Consider the following 25,454-nt stretch of genomic DNA (forward strand, 5'->3'; position numbering starts at 1 on the left):
TTGCTATTGTCGCCATTCTCTGGAAAATCTCTGCCTCAAGAGTGATTCCTGTCGTTTGTGTTTTGGGAGATCTTGAAATTTCGAGAAAGCTTCTATTGCTGGACTGTTACTTTAAAATTTAGATAGAGCTGTTGCTGCATCCTTTGCTGAAAGACCCGTTTGACGCCTGCTGCAGATGAATTACCTTGAACGCCTACCCATCACAGACTGTTCATCAAACCCGCCAGGAGAGACTTCGAGTAGCATCTGACTATTCGACTCTGGGATCCCTCTCCGATCTAGAAATATCCTACCAGCCCATGACCACCAACTATCTCATTATTGCTAAGAAATAGTTGAACACAAAAAAGCTTTTTCCCCCAGTTAACCGATTTTTGAATGCATGTGTGTGTGCATGAGGGCTAGGAAGAATAAGAAGCTATGAAATCTTTTTCTATATACAGATTTAACCCATTACTGTTTAAGATTTAGTTTAATAGTAAATAGTTAATTTTGTTGTTGTTTAAAGAAACCTGGTTTGGTGTACTTTATTCTGGGGGATAAATAAAGTGTTTAATTTGGCTAATTTTCAGTAGGAGGGATACTTTACTGGTATGTTGTGACCTGCGAAGTAGTGGGACTGAATTAGCACTGCATTACTCCCACCTTGGTGACTACAATGTGAATAGGTATGAAGTTATCCACTTTCGTAGAAAAAACAGTACAACAGAGTATTTCTTAAATGGTGAGAGGTTGGGAAATGTTCATGTCGAAAAGGACCTGGTGTCCTTGTTCATGAGTCATTAAAAGCGAGCGTGCAGGTGCAGCAAGCAATTAGGAAGATAAAAGGTATGTTGGCCTTCATTGTAAGAGGATGAGAATACAAGAGTAAAAATGTCTTGCTGCAATTGTATAGGGCCTTGGTGAGACCAACCCTGGAATATTGTGTACAGTTTTTGTATCCTCATTTAAGGAAGGATAAACTTGCCATAGAGGGAGTACAATGCAGATTCACCAGACTTGTCCCTGGGACACTGTCTTATGAGAAGAGATTGAGGAAACTGGGTTTGTATTCTCCAGATTTTCAAAAAAATGAGAGGTGATCTCATTGAAACATACAAAATTCTTACAGGGTGTGACAGGGTGGATGTAGCTAGGATATGTCTCCTGGCTTGTGAGTCTAGAACCGGGGGACCTGGTCTCAGAATAAGGGATAGGCCATTTAAGACTGAGATGAGGAGGAATTTCTTCACGCAGAGGGTAGGGAATCTTTGGAATTCTCTACTCCAGAGGGCTGTGAAAGTTCAATCATTGAGCATGTTCAAGACAGAAATTGATAGCTATCTGGATGCTAATAACATCAAGAGATATGGAGATAACGTAGGGTAGTGGCATTGAGGTAAATGATCGGCCATGATCTAAAGTGAATGGTGGAGCAGGCTCAATGGGCAGAATGACCTACTCCTGCTCCTTTGTTCCTATGCTCCTAATTAAAATTACAGGCGACTGGAAGCTAACAATTATTCAGCAGTTTTACACATACATTCATTGATTGTGGTTTTATAACAGTCCGGTCATGTTACTGATTAGAATTAGAAATTGAACAACAGCCCACCTCTCAGTGTAATGTTAGAGCAGAAAACATTCACAGTTCATCTGAACTGTTCTACCAATAATTATACTGCATTGCTTTGTTTTGGTCTTGATTTCCTATAATGCAGGTTTGGGAAATTAAAAATATGTTTCTGTTAGTCATTACATTGGGTTCAAAAACAACTCCAGAGTTAAAGGATTATTCTTTGAGTAGAATGAGATTCTCTCTTTCACTGTCATTAGGAAGTTGGCCAATAACTAACTTTCCAGTCACTCTGAACATTGTCTTTTCCTCACATTTCTCCACAGATTAATGTTCTATTGTGTGAACATTAACATATATTCTCAGTTTGGATCAAACACACTCTGATGTCTCATTCTTTGCTGTGAAATGATAACGTTTCAATATTTCACATTTCTCCACCTCTTTCCCTACAGTTTAAAAGGAGACAAATCAGAGCCAGGGAACTACAGGCCTATCATGCTGACATCCCTTATTGGGAAGATGCTAATGGGATCAGAAGAAATGTCTTTTATGTTTACAGGGAAAGGGAAGGACCAATAGAAATTTATAACTGAGCTTCTGAGAAAATAGCTTCTGCCCAACAAATTTTGCAGAGTTTTTTTTTGAGAAAGTCATTGGGATGGTGGATGAGGGAAATCCTGTGCACATTGTCTACTTGGACTTTCAGAAAGTCTTTGATAAGGTTTCTCACACTAGGTTACTTCAGAAGATGGAAACTTGATGTATCAGTAGAAATTTGAAACTCTGGATTGGGAATTGTCTTCAATCCTGCAGCCAAAATGTTATAATTAACAGATGTGGTTCAGCTTGAAGACAAGTTACAAGTGACTGGTCCTAGACCTGCTACTCTTCACAGTCTGTATTAGTGACCTGGACAGTGGCGTTGGGAGGATGGGAAGTAGGTTTGCAAATGACACTAACATATGTGCAATGGTTAAAACGGTTGAGGAGGGCAATCAAATCCAAAAACATTGTAGATGTGCCAGGAGAGTGAAGCAAACATGGGAAATGGCATTTAATTTAGTTAAATGTAGTGCCACACATATTGATCGGGCAATCAGAGAACACAGGAATCATTCGGAGGCATCAATAGTGAGAGAGTGTGAGAGGGAAAAAAGATCTTGGTGTTACTGTACACAGATCACTGAAGGTTAATGACCAATGTAAAAAAATCATTGCTAAAGTTACCAAAGTACTGGGTTATATTAATCGAACCACTCAGTATAAAAGACAAGGTTCCACTTTGACACTGTACAGGTCACTGGTCAGACCACATCTGGATACTGTGCCCAGTCTTGGTTCCCCCACATGGTGGATGATATAGTGCCATTGGAAAAGGTACAGAGGAAATCTTCAGGAATGATTCCTATCTTAGGGAACCTGAGCTACTGAGACAAGGTCAAGGACCTTGGTCTATTTATTTTAGAGCAGCACAGACTTACAGGCAACCTGATAGAGGTCTATTAAATAACTGAATGGCTGGATAGAGTCTCTGTTGATAGATTATTCTAGTTTATCAGATTGGGAGGACCAGCAAACACACATTTAAACTATGTAATTGTAGGAATAAACTGGATGTTCGATGGTTCTTCTTTCCCAGAGAATTGTGATCCTCTGGAATGTGCTGCTGGCTGCTGACTCTCTGTTTACCTTCAAGAGGGAGCTGGACCAATTCCTGACTGGGACAGAGATCTCATCATGTAGAAGGTAAGTGTCTTTATAGGTAAAATGTGGTCCGTGTGATCTCCTGGATTGCACGGGGATGGGTGCGGGGGCGGTGGGGGGGGGGGCAGTCAGAGAGGAATATTACCAAGCACATTTTCCCATATTGACTCTCGTTGTTTCCATGTTTTTTGCTTGACTGTGGGAGTGGTGTCTTGTGGGGGTAAGGGGTAAGGGAGGGATGAAGTGTTTAGCTATAATGCTCGAGCCTTCGTGGAATGGGGTGGGTTTGATGGACCATCTGGTCTCTTCCTGCTCATCATTTTGGTGGGACATATTGCTCGGGGTGCAGGGAACCCTTAACATCTGGGTCAAGGCACTGCTCTTTACTGTGAGCCCAGAGCATCCGTGCAGCACACAGGAGGTTTGTATTAAGATTCACAGCTTATCAGGATCCTGCCAGATGTGTGTAAGATTTCAGAAATAATAATGATCAGCAGCTGGATTAAGTGAAATACAATGTTCACATATTTACAGGATATGACAGAAATCATATGAATTGTAACTTGAATCTATGCCGAATAATTGAGAATTGACAACAAATCCAAACAATGTTCAATCTTGTTTCTCCAGCCTTTGATTTTCTGATTCCCAGATTCTGTCAATCTCTTAAACAAACGACTACAGTCAATCATTCTGATTCTGGGAAGTGAAATAAACAGTTTGAAATCTCCATGTCATCACTTACCTTTCAGGTCACTGGGTATTTCAGATAAACCTCGTGCGATGTCCATATAATCAAATGAATCACAACCTGTTAAAATCAATTAATTTCCATGAAATCAGATTTGTGTAATATTATAGTAAATTCTGCAGTGTTTGAATCTGAAGTTGAATTCAGTGTGTGATTTTACCGTACCGAGTTCCTGTATTTCTTTCAGCATTTTGTACAACTTTGGTAACCTGTGGCACATTTTCACAAAGGATTTCCACATCAGCCTTTGGACCCGAGAGTCTTTCTCCATCACCAGATTTAGGAGAAGTTTGGAACTGTCTGTCCGGTTTCCCTTCTCCACGAGCTCAGTGACTTTCTGTAAAGAATAATAATGAATATCTGAATTCTCAGTTTTGAGCACAGAAAGCAGTCACTGGGCCAGGTACTGATACATTCTGAACATGGGCTGAATATTCTGTAAACATCCTGATTCAGACATTAATGGCAAATAAATGTGATTAAACTAAATTCAAAATCAGATGTATTGTTCTAGGAGAGTGAGGAATCACTGAGAATCTGCAGTATTTTAATGGGATTAGTTTTCTCTGTCCTTCAGTATCCAACATGACATCAGATACTGATTGACAATATGATCCACTTGTTTCTCACACTTATTTCCTGCGGTCACACTTTGTGATTTACTCAGAAATAAAACAGCAGCGAATCAGAACTCAAGTGACAGGGAAGGACGATTCTGAACTGAGGGAAGCAGCGAGAAAACCATCTGAGAAATTATCACCAACCAATCGAAACAACCCCTGTTGATTTATCAGTCAGGAGAATCAACCAATAATAACAATACTGAAAATCCAATCACTCCATATATATTCCCCTCAGTAATTGAAATGTCAGATACGCAATGTTTTGTACACCCACTGCCAGTATGAAACCTCAGTAACCGGGAGAACATATCCAGCAATGGATAGTCAGGACTTCCATCGCCAACTTATATTTAATATAGGACTTTTAATGTCAAGAAACAACCCAAGATGTTTCACAGAGGCTGAATCAGACAGCGGGCCCGAGACAGAGCAGGATAAATTGGCACAGGTGACCAAAACCTAAAGAAAAGGTAAGTTTTAAGAAGGAATGGGATGGGGATCGGTTTCAGTAGTGAATTTCAGAGTGTGAGGCCCAAGATAACTGAAAGTTTGAGCACCAGTGGTGATGTGAAGGAAGGGCTGTACAAAAGGACAGTGTCAGAGCAATGGAAAATTCCAGTGGGATGAGAACTGAAGAAGGGAACTGCGAAAGGAAGCAATGGGGTCACCAAACTATTTAAATAGAAGGACAGGAATTTTAAATTGAAGGCCTGAGGGTTGGAAGCCATTCTAGGTGTGTGAACACACATGTGATATCAGAAATGGGACCTGGAGGGGACAGGGTACAGGCAGAAGACTCTGAGTAGCTGAAGATTACAGAGTGTGTAAGGTGGGAGGCTGGGCAGGAGAACATTGGAATAGTCGTGTCTGGAAGCATGGACGAGTGCTCAGTAGGAGATGAGCTGAAGTAGGGGTAGAGACTGGCAATGTTACATAGATAGAAGTAGGGGATCATCGTGATGGAGAGAATGTCGGATATGGAGTTCAGCTTGAGGGTGGATGCTGAAATCACAGACAGTCTGACTTAGCCTCAGGCAGTGGCCAGCAGGAGTTGACAATGTGTCTGCACACGGACACCAGTGGTCCGTGGTTAAAAATGTTGAAGTCCGTGGTAATTGTAAATGTCTTGCTCCAAGCCTTTAAACTTGTGTTTTAAAATAACCTTAGCCGCTCGGTTATTTGAAAACACAAGTTTAAAGGCTTGGAGCAAGATATTTTAAAATATCAGGAGCGAAAGTAATTAAAAAGCATCAGGGCCTCTCCGGGTGGGGCAGATCACCGACTGTGATGGGAACAGGCATGGTGCTGGTGTATGACTGGAGCAGGTGCTGGAGATGGAGAGAGGGGGTCGGCAGAATGCAGCAAAGTACTGGAGCTGGAGGGTGGAGGAATGGAGGGACAGAGCCGGGGGGTGTGGGTCTGGGGGGACAGTGCTGGTGGGTGGGCGGTAATGCTTCAGAAACACCCCCAATAAGAAGCTCCCGGTCCCACGGGATGGCAAGTGCGGAGCTTCTCCTGGTGACAGGTCCAGGTTAACGGCCATCAGCGTTCCAGCTGTTTTGGAGGAAGTAAAGATTAATAAACTGTAACATCAAACCCCAAAACTTGAAAGAAACTTATTTCAGTTATAAAGGGGCCTGGGGGAGGGGGAGGGGAGGGAAGAACGATTTGAGACACAGCACAGGTGGGGTGTGTGTGTTAGAGAAAACCTGCTGGAAAGAGGGAGAACAAGTGATGCAGAATGACAACAATTCCTTTCATTAAAAAAAACACCTCTGACCGAAACAAACTAGAAACTCCCCCAAAAATACTAGTTTAGCATTAGAGAAAGGAGAAGAATGGGAAGTTGAGTAAATGAACCGTTTCACAAAGACCACAGCAATATTGCGCAGGTTCTGGTGTTAACTTTGCGAAGGACATCAAACTGCACAGTCACATCTCATTCAAGTTTTGGACTGGAACATATTTTATAAAGTCTAACATGTATTAAGTGTCCTCAATGACCAAGGAGGGACTTGGGAAGTAGCTGTGAATTTTCATTCTATGTTAAAGTTTTTTCCTGCTTTTGTTCTTACCCATTAAAAAAACGTGGTGTTAAATTCGAAATGAGAGATTATTCAACCCAGCTTGGGAAAGAGACTGTTACTTCTCGCAGTCTGGTTTTTATCACATAATAGTTTAGCTCGCTGCCTATATGCAAATGTAATGTTAGTACATGGTGCAGCTAGCTCTATTCTGTCAACAAAAGTAATTCACACTGGCATCACATACTGTTTTACTTGCTTGTTAGCGAATACAGTTGTACTGCTTTCCAGTGATGTTTAGCTACTTTATTCATCGGGAGAAATGTATTTTAAATTTACTCTGTTTTGATGACATTAGGTTGGCTATAGACTTTATATGCAGATTAACTGTCCCCATGTCCATGGCTGAGTCAATAATTTTGTCAAATGTCTGTGCTGCAACATGTTGGTGAATATCCCTGGTTGTCTGGCAGGGGGAAAAAATCAAGAGGTGAAGAGATGGAGTTTGTGGTGTCAATCTTCCCAATATCTAATGGAGAACATGGAGAGCGACATTCCACACCAAGAGCACAAGGGCAGAAGATTACACACTGAATGAGTTCAATTTCCTGATATTCCACCTGGGAAGTGACGCTGCACACCAAGGGCACAGGGGAAAGTAACTGAGCAAGTTGTGGACAGTTTTGGAATGAAATAAAACAATCGAGACACTGTCCTGCAGATTCATCAGGATGTTACCAGAGACTAAGGAGTTAATGTGGGATTTGAGAATTTAGCAATCATTCCCTCAAGGTGAGAAAATTAAGGGATGAGTTGATGGAAGTCTTCAAAACTGTAAGTATGTGATGAATTAAATGCACAGCATTACTGGGAAACCAGGTTATTCTGTCCCTTCAGTTTCTTTTTGGGTTGTTTTCCCGTTTTGTATTTCTCACATTTTCATAATTTCAGCTCTTTGTGTTTAAATGGCTTTTGTTTAACCCACAGGCTATTTTTGTCATCTAAAGTTCCCCAATTTACTATTAAGCAGTTTCCTGGCTGGTTCATTGCCTTCCCGCCAATTCCTGCCTGTTGCCTCTCTTCTCTCCTTTTTTCCAATCCGACTAAAACTCTTTCCCTTTGTTTTCAGTCCAGACTCCAGTTACACTCGAACCACTACCCTGTTCTTTGTACAGATACTGATGGATCCACTGATATTTTCACCTCTTCAGAACATTGTTTCAGATTCATGGTATTTGCCATTTTATCCTTTCTTTCCTATTTCCCGGTTTCTATCCTGTAACAATCTGCAATTTGAAGATCTAACATTGCAACAATTCTCAGTGGCAGCCGGGAAGCAAATTACATGTTAGGGTGTATTAACAGTGCAAGATTGAGCTGAAAGAATGAGATAATCCTGTCACTTCCGAAAATCATTCATGTGACTGCACTTAGATGACTGTGTATAATTCTGATTGCCTCAGTACAAAACGTTAATGTTGCTACTGAAAAGAGGAACGAGAATAACTGAGAGAAGGGAGTGGTTGGAATTGAGGAACTATTGTGTAATCTGGGAATGTCCTCATTGGAAAAGAGAATGTTGAGAGGTGATATGATTGCTGTTTCACTTTGTCCAGTACAGTAGAAACAGAGGACACAGCCTGAGCATCAAGGGGGGTAAATTCACAACTAATCTCTCGTAACAATATTTCAGTGAGTGAACAGTTAATCTGTCGGACACACTTCCTAGGGAAGTTGGAGTTAGTATTGATTCATTCAACTGTGAATTAGACAGATATATTTCAGAAAATAACATTTTGAGATGCACTATTAGTGTAATTTAAGATATGACAGTTTTTATTTATTCATTCATGGGATGTGGATGCCTCTGGCCTGGCCAGCATTTATTACCCATGAGAAGGTGGGGGTGAGCTGCCTTCCTGAACCGCTGCAGTCCATGTGTTGAAGGTACACCCACACTGCTGTTAGAGTTCCAGGATTCTGACCCAGTGACAATGAAGGAATGACAATATATTTCCAAGTCAGGATGGTGTGTGACTTGGAGGGGAATTTGGAGGTGGTGATGTTCCCATGCACCTGCTTCCCTTGTACTTCTAGGTGGTAGAGGTCATGGGTTTGAAAGGTGCTGTCGAAGGAGCCTTGATGAGTTACTGCAGTGCATCTTGTAGATGGTGCATACTGCTGCCACTGTGCGTCGATGGTGGAGAGAGCGAATGTTTAAGGTGGTGGATGGGGTGCCAATCAAGCAGGCTGTTTTGTTTTGGATGGTGCTGTGTTTCTTGAGTGTTGCTGGAGCCGCACTCATCCAGGCAAGTGGAGAATATTCCATCACACTCCTGATTTGTACCTTGGTACTTGCATGGCACGAATGTTATTTGCCATTTGTGAGCTCAAGCCTGAATGTTGTCCAGGTCTTTCTCTATGTGTGCACAGACTGCTTCATTATCTGAGGAGTTGCAAATGGAACTGAACACGGTGCAATCTTCATCCCCATTTCTGACCATATGATGGAGAGAAGGTCATCGCTGAAGCAGCTTAAGATCTTTGGGCCAAGGACACTGCCCTGAGGAATTCCTGTAGTGATGTCCTGGGGCTGAGATGATTGGCCTCCAACAACCATAACCATCTTCCTTTGTGCTAGACATGACTCCAGCCAGTGGAGAGTTTTCCTCGATTCCCATTGACTTCAATTGTACTAGGGCTTCTTGATGTCACATTCGGTCAAATGTTGTCTTGATGTCAAGGGCCAACACTCTCTCCTTTCCTCCAGAATTTGGTTCTTTTATCCAGAGTTGGACCAAGGCCATAATGAGGTCTGGAGCTGGGTGTCTGTGGTGGAACCCAAACTGAGCATCGATGAGCAGATTATTGGTAAGTGCCTCTTGAGAGCATTGTTGACGACACCTTCTATCACTTTGCTGATGATTGTGAGTAGCCTATGGGGCAGTAATTGATTGGGTGATGGATTTGTCCTGCGTTTTGTGGAGCAGGACATACATTGGCAATTCTTCCAATTTGTCAGGCAGCTGCCAGTGTTGGAACAGCTTCCTAGAGATGTGGTTACTTCATCACTGCAGATGTGATATCGCCGGGGCCCATAGAAGTTGCTGTGTCCAGTGCACTCAGCCATTCCTTTTATCACGTAGGGTAAATCAAACCGGCTGAAGACCGGCATCTGTGAAGGTGTGGACCTCAGGAGGAGGCAGAGATGGATCATCTACTTGAAACTTCTGGCTGAAGATGGCTGCGAATGCTTCAGCTTTGTTTTCTGCACTCTGGGCTTCGCCATTATGGACGATGCAGATGTTTGCGGAACGTCCTCTTCAGTTAGTTGTTTAATTGTCCAGCACTATATGACTGGGTGTGACAGGACTGTAAAGTTTTATGATTTGTTGGTTGTGGGATCGCTTGTCTGTTTACAGCATGCCACTTCTGCTGTTCAGCATGTAGTCCTATGATGTAGCTTCACTATGTTGGCACCTCAATTTCAGTTTGCCTGGTGCTGCTCCTGACATGCTCTCCTACTCTCCTCATTGAACCAGAGTTGGTCCCCTGGCTTGATGATAATGGTAGAGTGAAGGATACGACAGGCCACGAGGTCACAGAATGTAGTGAAATATCATTCTGCTGCTGCTCGTGGCTCCCAGCACCTCATGGATGCTCAGTTTTGGATGATAGATCTATTCTGTATCATCACATTTAGAACGGTGGTAGTGCACACAACATGATGGAGGAGTCTTCAGTTCCCAAACGTGACTTAGTCTCCACAGGGACTGTGTGGTGATCACTCCTACCAATACGGTCATGGACAGATACATCTGCGACAGATAGATGGGTGAGGACAAGTAGATTTTTTCCCTTGTGTTGGTTCTCTCGCCATCCTCTGCATGCCCAGTCTGCCAGATATGTCCTTCAGGATTGGCCAGCTCGGTCAGGAGTGGTTCTACTGAGCCACTCTTGATGGACATTACAGATTCTCCACCCTCACCCCCTCCAGAGTAAATTCTGGGCCCTTGCTTCTTCCACGTGACATGAAAGAATACAGATTCCTCAACTGAGGGAGGACAATAATCAGAAAGTGGTTTCCTCGCCCATGTCTGACCTCAGGTCATGAGATTTCACGGGATTCAGAGTCAATGTTGAGGACTCTCGTGGCCAACCCTGTTTACTGTATATCACTGGGCCACCATCTCCCATCGTTCTGTCTGGTGGGAAAAGACATACCTAGGAATAGTGATGGAGGAGTCTGGGATATTGATTGATGGTTAGACTTGATCATACCTAGGTCAGGCTGTTGCTTAACTGAGCTGTGGGATAAGTTCTTTCAATTTTTTTTCCAAGTCTGCAGATGTTACTGAGGAATTTGGAGGGTCAACTGGCTGTGTGACTGAATACGATTCTGGTCAGTCCACCTGGTTTTACTATTATACTTTTTGTAGCAGTTTGAGTGGCTTTCTAGGCCATTTCAAAGGGCAATTAAGAGTCAACCACGCCACTTTGTCTGGAGTCACAGATAAGCCAGACTGGATAAGGATGGCAGGTTTCCTTCCCTAAAGGATGTTACTGAACCAGCTGGGTTTTGACAAATATCCAATATTATTTAATGAATTCAAACTCACAAACTGCCACAGTGAGATTTGATCTCAGGTGTCTGGATTATTGGTCCAGATCTCTGGTATAACAATCCAGTAACATGATCACTATGTCACTGGACCCAAACGTGGTGAGTGTAACACGCTTGGAAGGAACAGGTGACTTTAGACCTCTGGTTCCCAAAGCTCTCCACCTCTGGGCTTTTCCACATACCTGGGTCTGTTGTAGACTAGCTGATAAAGATCAGTTAACAATTAACAACTCCATTATCAGTGCAGTATGTGACTGCCCAAATGTTAGAAGGCGAGTCAGACCTTGGTCATTTTTTACCCAGCATTTCCTTTGCTCCCATGTGACTATATTCTAACAGTTCTGTGACATTAGAACAAATTAACCTCATTCTGTATCCCTCCCACTTACTTGATGCTCTTGTCCAGTGAAATGGTCCTCCTCTTTTAATATGAGACTGAGTCCCTCCACTCCTTCTTCAATCGCCTGTTCTAGTCTGTCCCGGTAGAATTTCATCAACTTGAACAGCTGGTAATCGTCGCACTTTGTCAGGAAATCAGTGATTGTGGAGTTCGGATCTGTGAACACAAATGGAGAAAACTAAACACATTGTCGGTATTCTATCCAGACTGTTACATTTCCTCTGATATCAAACAGCTGAAACCTCCTGTGAGCATTACCAAACAAATAAAGTGGGGGTGGGGCAAGAGATAACCAAAGAGAAGGTGATGATAGGACAAGGTCACAGAGAATAACTGACCAGAAGATCATGGGGCAAAGACAAATGGTACGTTAATGGTGTGGTAAAAGACAAAGCAGAGGGTGTTAATTGACAGAACAATAGAACAGCCTGGCCCAAAGCACAAACATGAAAAAAGCAGTGGGTAGGCACATGGTTAAAAAAAATGAATGATGAAACAAAATAAAACAAGCAAATAAAAAGTAAAAAAGAAAAAATAACTAACCCTTCGTGCTCTGAAATTATTAAATGCAATGTTCAATCCGGCAGGATGCAGCATGCCTAATCGGGGAATGAGATGCTGTTCCTCGAGCTTGTGTTGATGTTCACTGGAACACTGCAGCAATCCCAGGACAGAGATGTGGGCATGAGAGCAGGGGGGTGTGTTGAAATGGCAAGCAACCGGAAGCTCGGGGTCCTGCTTTCGAACTGAGCGGAGGTGTTCCGCAAAGCTGTCACCCAGTCTGCGTTTGGTCTCCCCAGTGCAGAGGAGACCACATTGTGAGCAGCGAATACAGTATACTACATTGAAAGAAGTACAAGTAAATCGCTGCTTCACCTGAAAGGTGTGTTTGGGGCCATGGATAGTGAGGAGAGAGGAGGTAAATGGGCAGGTAATACACCTCCTGTGATTTGCATGGGAAGGTGCCGTGGGAAGGGGACGAGGTGTCGGGAGTAATGGAAGAGTGGACCAGGGTGTCGCGGAGCTAACGATCCCTTCAGAATGCTGACAGGGGAAGGGAGGGGAAGATGCATTTGGTAGTGGCATCATGCTGGATGTGGTGGAAATGGCGGGGGATGATCCTTTGGATGTGGAGGCTGGTGGGTGGAAAGTGAGGACGAGGGAACCCTGTCGCCGTTCTTCAGGGCGAGGGTCGAAGTGCAGAAAATGGGCTGGACACGGTTGAGGGCCCTGTCAACCACAGTGGGGGGGGAATCCTCGGTTGAGGAAAAAGGAAGATATATCAGACGCACTGTCGTGGAAGGTTGCATCAGCAGAGCAGATGCATCGGAGACACAGAAACTGGGAGAATAGAATGGAGTCCTTACAGGAGGCAGGGTGTGAAGAATTGTAGTCAAGGTAGTCGTGGGAGTCAGTGGGCTTATGAATATTAGTAGACAGCCTATCCCCAGAGATGGAGATAGAGAAGTTGAGGAAAGGAAGAAGTGACAGAGATGGACCATGTAAAGGTGAGAGAAGAGTGGAAATTAGAAGCAATGTTGAGAAAGATTTCCAGTTCAGGGCGGGAGCATGAAACGGCACCAACACAGTCATCAATTTACCAGAAAAAGAGTTGGGGGAGGGGGCCTGAGTGGGACTGGAACAAGGAATGTTCGACATATCCCACAAAAAGACAGGCATAACTAGGACCCGTGCGGGTATCGATAGCAACACCTTTTACTTGAAGGAAGTGAGTGGAGTTGAAGGAAAAGTTGTTCAATGTGAGAACAAGTTCAGCCAGGTGGAGGAGTGGTGATGGTGGATGGTGACTGGTTGGGCCTCTGTTCAAGGAAGAAGCAGAGAGCCCTCAAACCGTCCTGGTGGAGAATTGAGGTGTAGAAAGATTAGACGTCCATACTGAAGAGGAGGCGGTTAGGGCCAGGAAACTGAAAATTGTCAAAATGATGTAGGGTGTCAGAAGAGTCACGGATGTTTTTTTATCTGTTTGTGGGATGTGGGTGTCGCTGGCGAGGCCAGCATTTGTTGTCCATCCCTAACTGCCCTTGGACTGAGCAGATTGCTTGGCCATTTCAGAAGGCATTTTTAAAAGTCAACCACATTGCTGTGGGTTTGGAGTCACATGTAGGCCAGACCAGGAAAAGATTTCTTACCCTGAAGGACATTAGTGACCCAAATGGATTTTTACAGCAGTCGACAGTGATTTCCTGGTCATCATTAGACCAGCTTTTAATTCCAGATTTATTAATTGAATTCAAAGTTCACCATCTGTGGTGGTGGGATCCAAACCCATGTCCCCAGAACTGGGTTCTGAATTACTAGTCTAGTGACATTATCACTGCACCACCACAGGTGGGAAGAGACTGGACCAGGGGTGAAAAGTTATTGTCAAGATAGGAAGAAATAAGTTCAGTGGGGCAGGAACAGGCTGAAACAATGAGTCTGCCGGGACAGTCCTGTTTGTGGATTTTGGGAAGGAGGTAGAAGCGGGCTGTCCAGGGTTGCAGGACTATGAGGTTGGAACCTGTAAAGGGAAGATCTGCAGAGGAGATGAGGTCAGTGACAGTCCTGTAGACAGTAGCTTGATGTTCGGTGGTGGGGTCATGGTCCAGGGGGAAGTAGGAAGAAGTGTCTGAGAGTTGGTGCTAAGCCTCTGCAAGGTAGAGGTTGGTACACCAGTCAATAACAGCACCACCCTTGTCTGCAGGTTTGATGGCACTGTCGGGGTTAGACCTGAGAGAACGGAGTGCAGACAGTTCAGAGGGGGACTTCTCTTTGCTTATCTCTTGCCCAACCCCGCATTATTTCCAGCCTTTGCCATTTCTGATGGTCACTGACCTGAAACATTAACTCTGCTTCTCTCTCCACAGATGCTGCCAGACCTGCCGAGTATTTCAGGCCTTTATTGTTTTTATTCCATTCAACTCAGGAATGTTTCAGGATGGGTGTAGGATGGGAACAATTGACAGCTCTTAGCTTTGAAGATATTCTTTGTTCTAAACAGACAATGTGCCACTATCCGAATGCATGTGTGGCCATCATTTGCAGGATTATCCATTTTCTTGAAAGGCAAAGTCAATTTTTATAACTCTTCTGCTGCAGTCTGTAATTTTTCATTGTCACAATTCTCGAAAGCATGACACCTTACCCTTTACAGATCTCTGAAGGCTCTATCTGATCAGCTGAAAATTTTCCAAGGTGTTCAGTCACTCTTTCTTTATGACAGACTTTAGTAATTTCCTGATAACAGATGTTCGGCTAACTGGTCTCTAATTCCCTGGTTTCACTCTCTCACCTTTCTTAAATAGCAGCATAATATTCAAATCTAAAAGAATGGTTCCCGACTCGAGAGAACTTTGGAAGATTATAGTTAGGATATCTGCAATTAGAGTCAGTCCAAGTGACAGCAAGAAACGTCCAAAGGCACTGGATACAGCAAAGGCTATGGGCCCTGACAATATGCTGACAGTAGTACTGAAGACCTGTCCTCCAAGACTAGCTTAGACAAACTGTTCCAGTACAGCTACAACACTGGCACCTACCCGACAAAGTGGAAAATTGCCCAAGTATGTCCTGTGACAAAAGCAGGACAAATATAATCCAGTCAATTATTGCCCCATCAGTCTGCTCCCAATCATCAGCAAAGTTATTGAAGGTATCATTGACAGTTCTGATGTTCAGTTTGGGTTCCACCAGAGCCGCTCGGCTCCTGACCTCATCACAGCCGTGATCCAAATATGGACAGATGAGCTGAACTCCAGAGGTGAGATGAGAGTGTGACTGGCCTTGACATCAAGGCAGCATTTGATCGATTGCAGTCTTAGGGATATAAACTGGTTCTGCATCACAAATTCTTCTTTTAACACCTCCCACTGATTCGCTATCATTTTACCCATTAACAGCTTTGCCTAGTTTACTGTTGACAGTCTTTGTCTCATCATATTGAAGTCAGCCTTACCTAAATCTGGAATCTTAGCAGCTGCTTCGCGTTTCTCCCTTTCAAAACACGAATTAAACTCAATCATATTATCACTATTACATAAATGTTCACGCACTGTTAGGTTGCACCAGAGGCTGCAGGACTTCCTCAGGGAAGTGTCCCAGGCCCAACCATCTTCAACTCCTCATCAATGACCCTTCCTCCATTATAAGGTCAGGAGTGGGGATGTTCGCTGATGATTGCACTGTTTTCAGTACCATTCACAACTCCTCAGATACTGAAGCAGTCCGTGTCTGCAGGCGAGACCTGGACAACATTCAGGCTTAGGCTGTAAATGGCAAGTAACATTCACACCAGGCAAGCACCAGGCAATGGCCATCTCCAACAAGAGAGAATCTAACCACCATCCATTGATGTTCAACGGTATTACCATCACTGAGCACCCCATCCCCACACCCACCCCACCACCATCAACATCCTGGGAGTTACCACTGACCAGAAACTGAACAGGAGCAGCTCTATAAATACTGTAGCTACAAGAGCAGGTCGGAGGCTGAGAATTCTGCAGTGAGTAACCCACCTCCTGACACCCCAAAGCCTGTTCACTGTCTACAGTCAGGAATCTGATGGAATACTCTCCACTTGCCAGGATGAGTGCAGCTCTGACAACACTCAAGAAGCTCGATACCATCTAAGACAAAGCAGTCAGCTAGATCAACACCCCATCCACCAGTTTAAACATTCACTCCCTCCACCAGTGTACAGTGGCAGCAGTGTGTACCATCTAAAAGATGCACTACAGTAACTTACAAAGCCACCTTCAACAGCACCTTCGAAAACCACAACCTCTACCACCAAGATGAACAGGGACATGGGACACATGGGAATACCACCACCGGCAAGTTCCCCTCCAAGCCACACGCCATCCTGACTTAGAACTATATCGCCGTTCCTTCACTGTCGCTGTGTCAAAATCCTGGAACTCGGATCGGGGTGCGAGCGCGGGAGGATCGGTGTGCGAGCGGGGGCGAGCGGGGGCGGATCGGGGGGCGAGCGCGGGAGGATCGGGGTGCGAGCGCGGGAGGATCGGGGTGCGAGCGGGGGCGGATCGGGGTGCGAGCGGGGGCGGATCGGGGTGCGAGCGGGGGCGGATCGGGGGGCGAGCGGGGGCGGATCGGGGGGCGAGCGCGGGAGGATCGGGGTGCGAGCGCGGGAGGATCGGTGTGCGAGCGGGGGCGGATCGGGGGGCGAGCGGGGGCGGATCGGGGGGCGAGCGCGGGAGGATCGGGGTGCGAGCGCGGGAGGATCGGGGTGCGAGCGCGGGAGGATCGGGGTGCGAGCGGGGGCGGATCGGGGTGCGAGCGGGGGCGGATCGGGGGGCGAGCGGGGGCGGATCGGGGGGCGAGCGGGGGCGGATCGGGGTGCGAGCGGGGGAGGATCCGGGTGCGAGCGCGGGAGGATCGGTGTGCGAGCGGGGGCGGATCGGGGTGCGAGCGGGGGCCGATCGGGGTGCGAGCGGGGGCTGATCGGGGTGCGAGCGGGGGAGGATCCGGGTGCGAGCGCGGGAGGATCGGTGTGCGAGCGGGGGCTGATCGGGGTGCGAGCGGGGGAGGATCCGGGTGCGAGCGCGGGAGGATCGGTGTGCGAGCGGGGGCTGATCGGGGTGCGAGCGGGGGAGGATCCGGGTGCGAGCGCGGGAGGATCGGTGTGCGAGCGGGGGCTGATCGGGGTGCGAGCGCGGGAGGATCCGGGTGCGAGCGCGGGAGGATCGGTGTGCGAGCGGGGGCTGATCGGGGTGCGAGCGCGGGAGGATCCGGGTGCGAGCGGGGGCGGATCGGGGTGCGAGCGCGGGAGGATCGGGGTGCGAGCGGGGGCGGATCGGGGTGCGAGCGGGGGAGGATCCGGGTGCGAGCGCGGGAGGATCGGTGTGCGAGCGGGGGCTGATCGGGGTGCGAGCGCGGGAGGATCCGGGTGCGAGCGGGGGCGGATCGGGGTGCGAGCGCGGGAGGATCGGGGTGCGAGCGGGGGCGGATTGGGGTGCGAGCGCGGGAGGATCGGGGTGCGAGCGGGGGCGGATTGGGGTGCGAGCGCGGGAGGATCGGGGTGCGAGCGGGGGCGGATTGGGGTGCGAGCGCGGGAGGATCGGGGTGCGAGCGGGGGCGGATTGGGGTGCGAGCGCGGGAGGATCGGGGCAGTGCCTATTTTGCACGTTAAAAGAAATTACTACCTCATTAGCACTTCTTCCTTAACAAAATGAAATAATAAAAGACAGGTGCAGCAAAGAGAATCCAGAATATGCACCAAGTACAGCTGTGAACTACTGTTCCATGTCAATGACATATTTTTTGTTGGTCAGTAAAGGAATGGAGAGTTTTGCTGTAGTAATTGAGGTATCAGATATTCTTGGAACAACTGTAATGAGTTTAATTCTACTAACCTGTATTTCGTTCAATACTTGTATTATTCTCAAGTATTACATCTCTGGGAGAATGAGTCGCTTCCCTGGTACTGGTTCCTGTGTCCTGATCACCTTCCCTTGTAGCAGGGTGTTGAATCTGACTTTGTTCACTGGTACTGGTTCCTGTGTCCTGATCACCTTCCCTTGTCGCAGGGTGTTGAATCTGACTTTGTTCACTGGTACCGGTTCCTGTGTCCTGATCACCTTCCCTTGTAGCAGGGTGTTGAATCTGACTTTGTTCACTGGTACTGGTTCCTGTGTCCTGATCACCTTCCCTTGTAGCAGGGTGTTGAATCTGACGTTGATTACTTGATGAATTCTCCATTTCAGTTGATATGTTATCTGCAAAACATTGTATTCCAGGTTACAGCAGAGTATGACGTCCCTCATCCTTTCTCCTATTCTCGTAAGTCTCTTCCACATCCTCTGCAAGGCCTTGATATCCTTCTTATATTGTGGTGCCAGAATTGAACACAATATTCCAGCTGAGTACTAACCAGTGTTTTGTAAAGGTTTAGCATAAACTCCTTGTTTTATTTTAATCTAATCCTCTATGAAGAAAGCCAAGGATCACAAATATGATTTTTAAACATCCTTCTCAACGTGATCTGCCTCCAGCCCTTCAGGTACACCAACATGTCTCTGTTGCTGCACTTGTTTAAAATTGTACCTCACTACATACATATTGCCTCTCCTTATTCTTCCTGCCAAAATTTACCATGCACACTTTTCTGCTAAATTTCATCTGCCATGTGTTTGCCCAATTTACCTGTCTGTCAATGTCCTCCAGAAGCATGTCATTATTCCCCAAACTGTTTACTGGGTTTTGTGTCCTGTATACCCAAGTTCAGGTCATTAATATACACACAATAGTGCAGTGGTCCTGATACCAACCCCTGGGAGCACCATTATATTTTTTTCTCCAGTCTGAAAAACATCATCTCACCACCGTTCCCCGCTTTCCGTCCCTTCGACAATTTTGTATCCTATGGCCTTTCATTTTGCTAACAAGTCTATTATATGGTACTTTGTCAAGCAGCATTTGAAAGTCCATGTGTACAAAATCAACACTCCACCCTCATTAACCCACTCCATGACTTCATTGAAGAAGTTGATGACTTTAGGCAAACTTAATTTGCCTTTAACAGATCCGGACTGACTTTCATTTATTGGCCCATAAGTTTACAAGTGCCAATTAATTTTTATTCGGATTATTGTTTCCAAAAGATTCCCCATCATTGACATTCGGCTGGTTGGCCTGTTGCTGGCAGGTGTATCCCTCTTCCCTTTTTTGAACAGGGATGTAACATTTGCAATCCTCCAGTCCGCTGGCACCAGCCCTCATCCGAGGAGGATGAGAAGATTGTGGTCACAGTCTCCACAATTTCCACCCTTCCTTCCCTCAGTAATTCAGGATACATCCCAATCAGACCTGATGACTTTTCTACTTTAAAGGACTGCCAACCTTTTAAGGACATTCTCTTCGTCTATTTTTATTCTACTCAATATCACTCCTGCCTCCTCCTTTCATGCTGCATTGACAGCATCCTCTTCCCGAGTGAAAACACATGTAAATTACTCATTTAGTACCTCAGCCATGCCCTCTGCCTCCACAAATTCTCATTTTTTGGTCCCTAATCAGGTCCACTATTCCTCTGACTACCCTTTCATTATTATGTATTTATAAAACAATTCTGGATTCCCTTTTATGTTTGCCACTAATCTATTCTCATATGCTCTCTTGGCCCTTCATATTCCCTTTAAGATCTCCTCTGCATTTGTTATATTCAGTTTTGTTCTCTACTGTAGTATGAACTTTACAATTCCCATGTACTGTATTTTTCCATCTCATTTTGACCTGTATATCGTTTATTACCCAGGCTGCTCCAGGTGTGAATGCCGTTCCTTCCTTCTTCCCGTGCTCCAATAGGAATGTGTCTACTCTGGATGAAGCATCTCCTGTTTGACGTCCTCCCATTTTTCATTATTGTTTTGCTGGACAATTTTTGATTCCAATCCATCTGAGCCAGATCCCTTTTCAACTCAGTAAAGTGAGTCCTCCTGTACTGAAGTATTTTTATGTTTGATTGTACCTTGTCCTTTCCCATTACTATTATTATTCGAAGCTGGATGAGATTATGATCACAGTTCCACAAATGCTCTCCCACTAAAACATGCTACATTTCTCCACTTTATTCCCCAGAGGGAATCTTGAGAATTCTCTACCCCAGAGAGTTGTGGATGTTCCCTCATTAAGAATATTTAAATCCGAGATAGATAGATTTTTTATCTCTCAGGGAATCGAGAGATATGGGGAGTGGGCGGGAAAGTGGAGTTGAGGCAGAAGATCAGCCATGATCGTACTGAATGCTGGAACAGACTCAAGGGGCCTCCTGTTCCTATTTCTTATGTTCTTATCTTCATAGAACTAGATTCAGCAAAACTTCCTTCCTTGTTGGGCTGGAAACACTGATAAAAGAAGTTCTCTTGTATACATTTTAGGAATTTCTCCCACTCTTTGCATGTTTCTTTCTTTCTTTCTTTTTCTTTTGGCATGTTACACTGTTATTATCCCAGTCTATATTAGGATGATTGAAATTTCCCTTCATCACTACACTGCAGTTCTTACATCTTCCTATAAATTGCCTGCAATTTGCTCCTCAATCACTTTTCCATTATTTGGTGGTCTATATTACTCAGTAATGCAATAGCTCCTCTATTGTTGTTTAATTGTCATCGAATACATTCTTGTCCTTCTCCACTCAACAACATCAACCCTCTCCAGAGCTACAATAGTTTTTTGATCGATACAGCAAACACATCCCTTCTTAACGTTCCCTAATACCTTGTAATCAGGAATATTAAGTTCCCAATTTGCTCCTTCTTGGAGTATCTCTGCTACTGCCATTGTATCATTCTTCCATGTGGCGACTTGCGCCTGTATCTCACCGACCTTATTTACCATGCCACATGTATTCAGGTATCTGCACTCCAAACACATCTTAGACTGCTTCACATTTGGCTGCTGTCCATTCCCTTGTATTATTGCACTATTATTTACACTAGTTCCATTTGCTTCTCCCAGTCCTCTGTGCATCTAGTTTCCCCTCACGACATTTTATTCTGGTGCTCACCCCACTGCCCAATTAACTTAAACCATCTCCCAAAGTACCAGTTAACTAGACAGTGAGGACACTGATCCCAGCTGTGTTCAGGTGTCACCTCTCCATCTTCTCCAGGTCTATCCTGCCCCAGACCTTATCCCATTGCCCCAGAATCTGAAACTCTCTCCTGCACCATTTCTCCAGACACACATTAACCTGGAGTACTGTGGTTAGTTCTGGGCATCTTAGGAAGGATATATTGGCCTTGGAGAGAGTGCAGCACAGATTTACTGGAGTGATACTGGAACTTCAAGGGTTAAATTTCAAAGAGAGATTCCAGAGGTTTGGGTTGCATCCCCTGGAATTAAGAAGGTGATTTGAGTGAAATTTTCAACATATTATGGGAATGGTTATGGTAAATAGAAAGAAGCCATTTCTGTTGGTTGGGGAATTTAGGATGAGGGGAAAGAGTCTACAAATTAGAGAATGAGGTGTGTAGTAACACTTCGACATGTGAAGGGTGGCAGAAATTTGGAACACTCTGCTGCAAACAGCAATTGATGCTGGGCCAAATGATAGACTTACACCTCAAATTAATGCATATTTGTTCTCTAATCTCATTTAAAGGGATATCGGGCAAAGGCAGCTGTATGGAGTTAGGTGAAAGATTTTTTTTTTTTAAATCACTGGGTCCATCCTCCCCAGGATACGCACTGTCTGATCATACTGGGTCCATCCTCCCCAGGTTACACACTGTCTGATCACACTGGGTCCATCCTCCCCGGGTTACACACTGTCTGATCACACTGGGTCCATCCTCCCCGGGTTACACACTGTCTGATCACACTGGGTCCATCCTCCCCAGGATACGCACTGCCTGATCACACTGGGTCCATCCTCCCCAGGATACGCATTGCCTGATCACACTGGGTCCAGCCTCCCTGGGTTACGCACTGTCTGATCACACTGGGTCCATCTTCCCCGGGTTACGCACTGCTTGATCACACTGGGACCATCCTCCCCTGTTACATCGTTATCTCTGCTGAAAATCATACTTCTGTAATATCTTTATTTCAAAAGGAGAATTTACTGTTGATGTGAGGTTCCCATTAAATTTTACTGATTTTGTGATGGATCACCAGGAATCATCTTATTCACAGGTGCCCAGCTCGGAGAAGTACTCTAAGAGGAGACTGATATTGAAGAGGTCTGGGAGATACAACCCTTTGCAGGTGGGAGGAGGTTGAGACTTTTAATAACAAATATTTCACCATCAAAGAGGAATGTGTAATGCCTAAGTGTGTTGTGAGGTTTTCAAGTATTTTAATAAGTAATGAAAATGTCATCATTTGTATTCTGGGGTATCAGCTACTTTCAAAGTACTATTTAGTTAATGGGGATTTCTTTTAGTTTAGTTGTATACAAAAAGTCTTAGAATGTGAAATTTTGTCTTGTAATTCTTGAAATTGGTTTGGGCGCTTATATCTCATATTTTTAACATTAACAGTCTCGCTAAGTTTGTAATCGTCCCTTTTTAAACAGTGAGATAACGAGACCATTGATATGTGGAATATCTTAACGGGTTTTCCAATCTCAGAAAACACCAATAATGTGTAATTACACATTGACAATTATATGCAATCATAATTCTCCAACTATATGTGTGTCTCACTGTTTGTCTGCCCTCACCCATGTGTTCAATTAAAACTATCAGTCAGCGTACTTTTCTTTACCCACTGTGGAAAGCTAAAAGTGACTCGGTCACATCAGTAATTTCTCCAAACTATAGCTGAAGTTATCTTCCGGCAATAATTTATAACCAAATTTGAGACCTTGTAAAATTCAGTTACCTACTGTTTCATTCACCAACACTGGGATAATAAACACTTAACAACAAATTATATTTTCACAGCACTTTAAACATCAGAAACCATCCCAAAGCGCTTCACAGAAGCCAAATCAGACAAAAGATGGGCGCTGAATAAAGGATGTAGAACGAGGGGTGGCCAAAAGATTGGTCAAGTTAGTCATTTTTAAGCAGTGTCCAAATTGAGGAGAGGGAGGTGGAGAGGTTTAGGTGGGAATTGTAGAGCAGAGATCAGGACCAGCAGAAGGTGCGACCACCATAGTTGGAGTGAAGAGAGGGTGAAATATACAAGAGACCAGAATTTGAGAAATGGAGTGTTCTCAGAGGGCGTCTTGCTGAGCTGGAGGAGGAAGGAGACCATGAAAGGAGTTAAACAGAACGATTAGTACAAAAGCAAAATAGTGCAGATGCTGGAAATCTGAAATAAATCAGAAAATGCTGGAAATGCTCAGCAGGTCAGGCAGCATTTCTGAAGAGAAAATCAGAGTTAACGTTTCAGCTCTGTGACCCTTTTTTTTTTAAAGAGATACAGCACTGAAACAGGCCCTTCGGCCCACCGAGTCTGTACTGACCAACAACCACCCATTTATACTAATCCTATATTAATCCCATATTCCCTACCACATCCCCACCATTCTCCTACCACCTACCTATACTAGGGGCAATTTGCAATGGCCAATTTACCTATCAACCTGCAAGTCTTTGGCTGTGGGAGAAAACGAGGGCACCCGGCAGAAACCTACACAGTCACAGGGAGAACTTGCAAACTCCACACAGGCAGTACCCAGAACCAAACCCAGGTCGCTGGAGCTGTGAGGCTGCAGTGCTAACACTGCGCCACTTTTGTCTCCACAGATGCTGCCTGACCTGCTGAGTATTTCCAGCATTTTCTGTTTTTGTATAAAAAGATCAGTGATGGGACCCCCTACCCATTAGTAATTTGGGCAGTTCATTGTTTGAAGTTTAATCATCAGGATCCTCCTATCTGTGTGAAAGACGGTTTTTCAGCCCTGAACCACTTGGCATCTAAAACATTCCTGAAGTTTGTTTGTCTCTGGCGTCTGTTTTTATTCAGTCAGTTTGACAAATGATCTCATTAACATGAACTTATTTCAGTAAAAACACAAGTCCCTGCTCCATTCTCAGCTCATTCACATCCATTCCTAACTGTCTGAAACTGACAAACATTGCTGTGTTAAACAATAATTCATTGTAATAATGAATTGGGAACAAGTTCTCTCTCGGAAGTTACTCCTATTCTGTGACTGGATTGTGTTCATTCCGGCCTCAAGTAACTATAGGCTGATTTTCCAGGTGCTTGGCAGAGAGGGATAATTTGCCAGTGCAAATGTGTTAATAGTTTACTGAGCTGAAAATTGTGGTGGGTCTGAACTTCTGATCCCGCCTTTGATCAGTTAAATTAAAACGTACCGGGTAATGAACAGTTCAGTGAGTCAAAAAGATAAAAGAAAATGTACCAAGTTGGAAGGACAAGGTTCCCAACACTGTCTGTCTGAACTGTGAATACCAACAGTAGGAATGAGGCGCCTCTGGACCAGAATGGGGTAAATCCCCAGAGTTCTTTTTCCTGCTTTCTGGTTCACAACTGCCCTTCAAATGTGTCTGTGACAGCTGGAGCCCAGTAGGGTTTAACCCTGACATCCCTGGTTTAAAATGTACTGCCTCAGGCATGCTGTGAGCCCACAGCTGCAGAATAGCTGCATCCCCGGCAGCCGGGCAATGCAACAGGCTTCAGAGAGGAAGAAACGAGAGAGAAATGAAAGAGTAAACACACAAATGAGGCTTTGCTGCTACATGAACCTCACCTTGATGAAGCAGGGAGTTTATATCTCTTTATTTACATGTGGATGTTGAAAGCTCTATCCTAGTTATACTGAATTAACCAATCAGGTAGAAGTTCCTTGTTTGATTTTAACAAATTACAAACTGTGAATTTGATCTGATCCTTACTCTGTGAGATTCCGAGCTCCAGCCTCGGTGTGAAAGATGCTTCCTGTCCTCAGGATGGATTTCAACTCAACTATTCCTCATTTGCTTCAGAACAGGGAAAGGTCTTTCTAGTGAAACCGAATCCAATCAGTCAGACAACTTGTGGCCAATTCAGCTGTGAACAACGTTCAATTTATTTTATCTCTTCTTCTTCCAGGGAAATGCAATGAAACAGACAAATAGTGAGAAATAAATTGTTACATTTCCCTCTGAGAGACTGGTTGCTTAAATCCCAATTGAATTCCTGAGGTTTGCGGGTTGAGCCAGGGACTAGTGTCTTGTCTGTGAGCTGAGGGAAAGGCTGTTTCTGTACATGAGCACATTAACCATTTAACTGCTGAATTAAACAATCCCTGAACATAATAAACAGGAGTAGGAGTAGGTCATTGGGCCC

At 44.7% G+C, this 25,454-nt stretch overlaps 1 protein-coding gene across 17 annotated transcripts in view; it reads right to left on the minus strand.

Annotated features, from left to right (window-relative positions):
* Positions 1–25,454, minus strand: part of LOC137385157 (NACHT, LRR and PYD domains-containing protein 12-like) — a 98,489-nt gene that overhangs the window by 43,582 nt on the left and 29,453 nt on the right. For 12 of the 17 annotated variants that reach the window (XM_068060113.1, XM_068060108.1, XM_068060110.1 and 9 more), the window contains 4 exons: positions 18,059–18,421; positions 11,674–11,840; positions 4,179–4,350; positions 4,008–4,073 (listed from right to left, as the gene is read on the minus strand). In XM_068060113.1, the coding sequence (XP_067916214.1) occupies positions 4,008–4,073; positions 4,179–4,350; positions 11,674–11,840; positions 18,059–18,404 (751 nt within the window). In that variant the 5' untranslated portion in view covers positions 18,405–18,421. Of the gene's footprint in view, positions 1–1,594; positions 1,809–4,007; positions 4,074–4,178; positions 4,351–11,673; positions 11,841–14,519; positions 14,819–18,058; positions 18,422–25,021; positions 25,177–25,454 lie in introns of those variants that run through there. The other 5 variants (XM_068060109.1, XM_068060116.1, XM_068060115.1 and 2 more) reach the window with 5 other exon arrangements.

Source organism: Heterodontus francisci, chromosome 28 (assembly GCF_036365525.1).
Source record: "Heterodontus francisci isolate sHetFra1 chromosome 28, sHetFra1.hap1, whole genome shotgun sequence".
NCBI lineage: Eukaryota > Metazoa > Chordata > Chondrichthyes > Heterodontiformes > Heterodontidae > Heterodontus > Heterodontus francisci.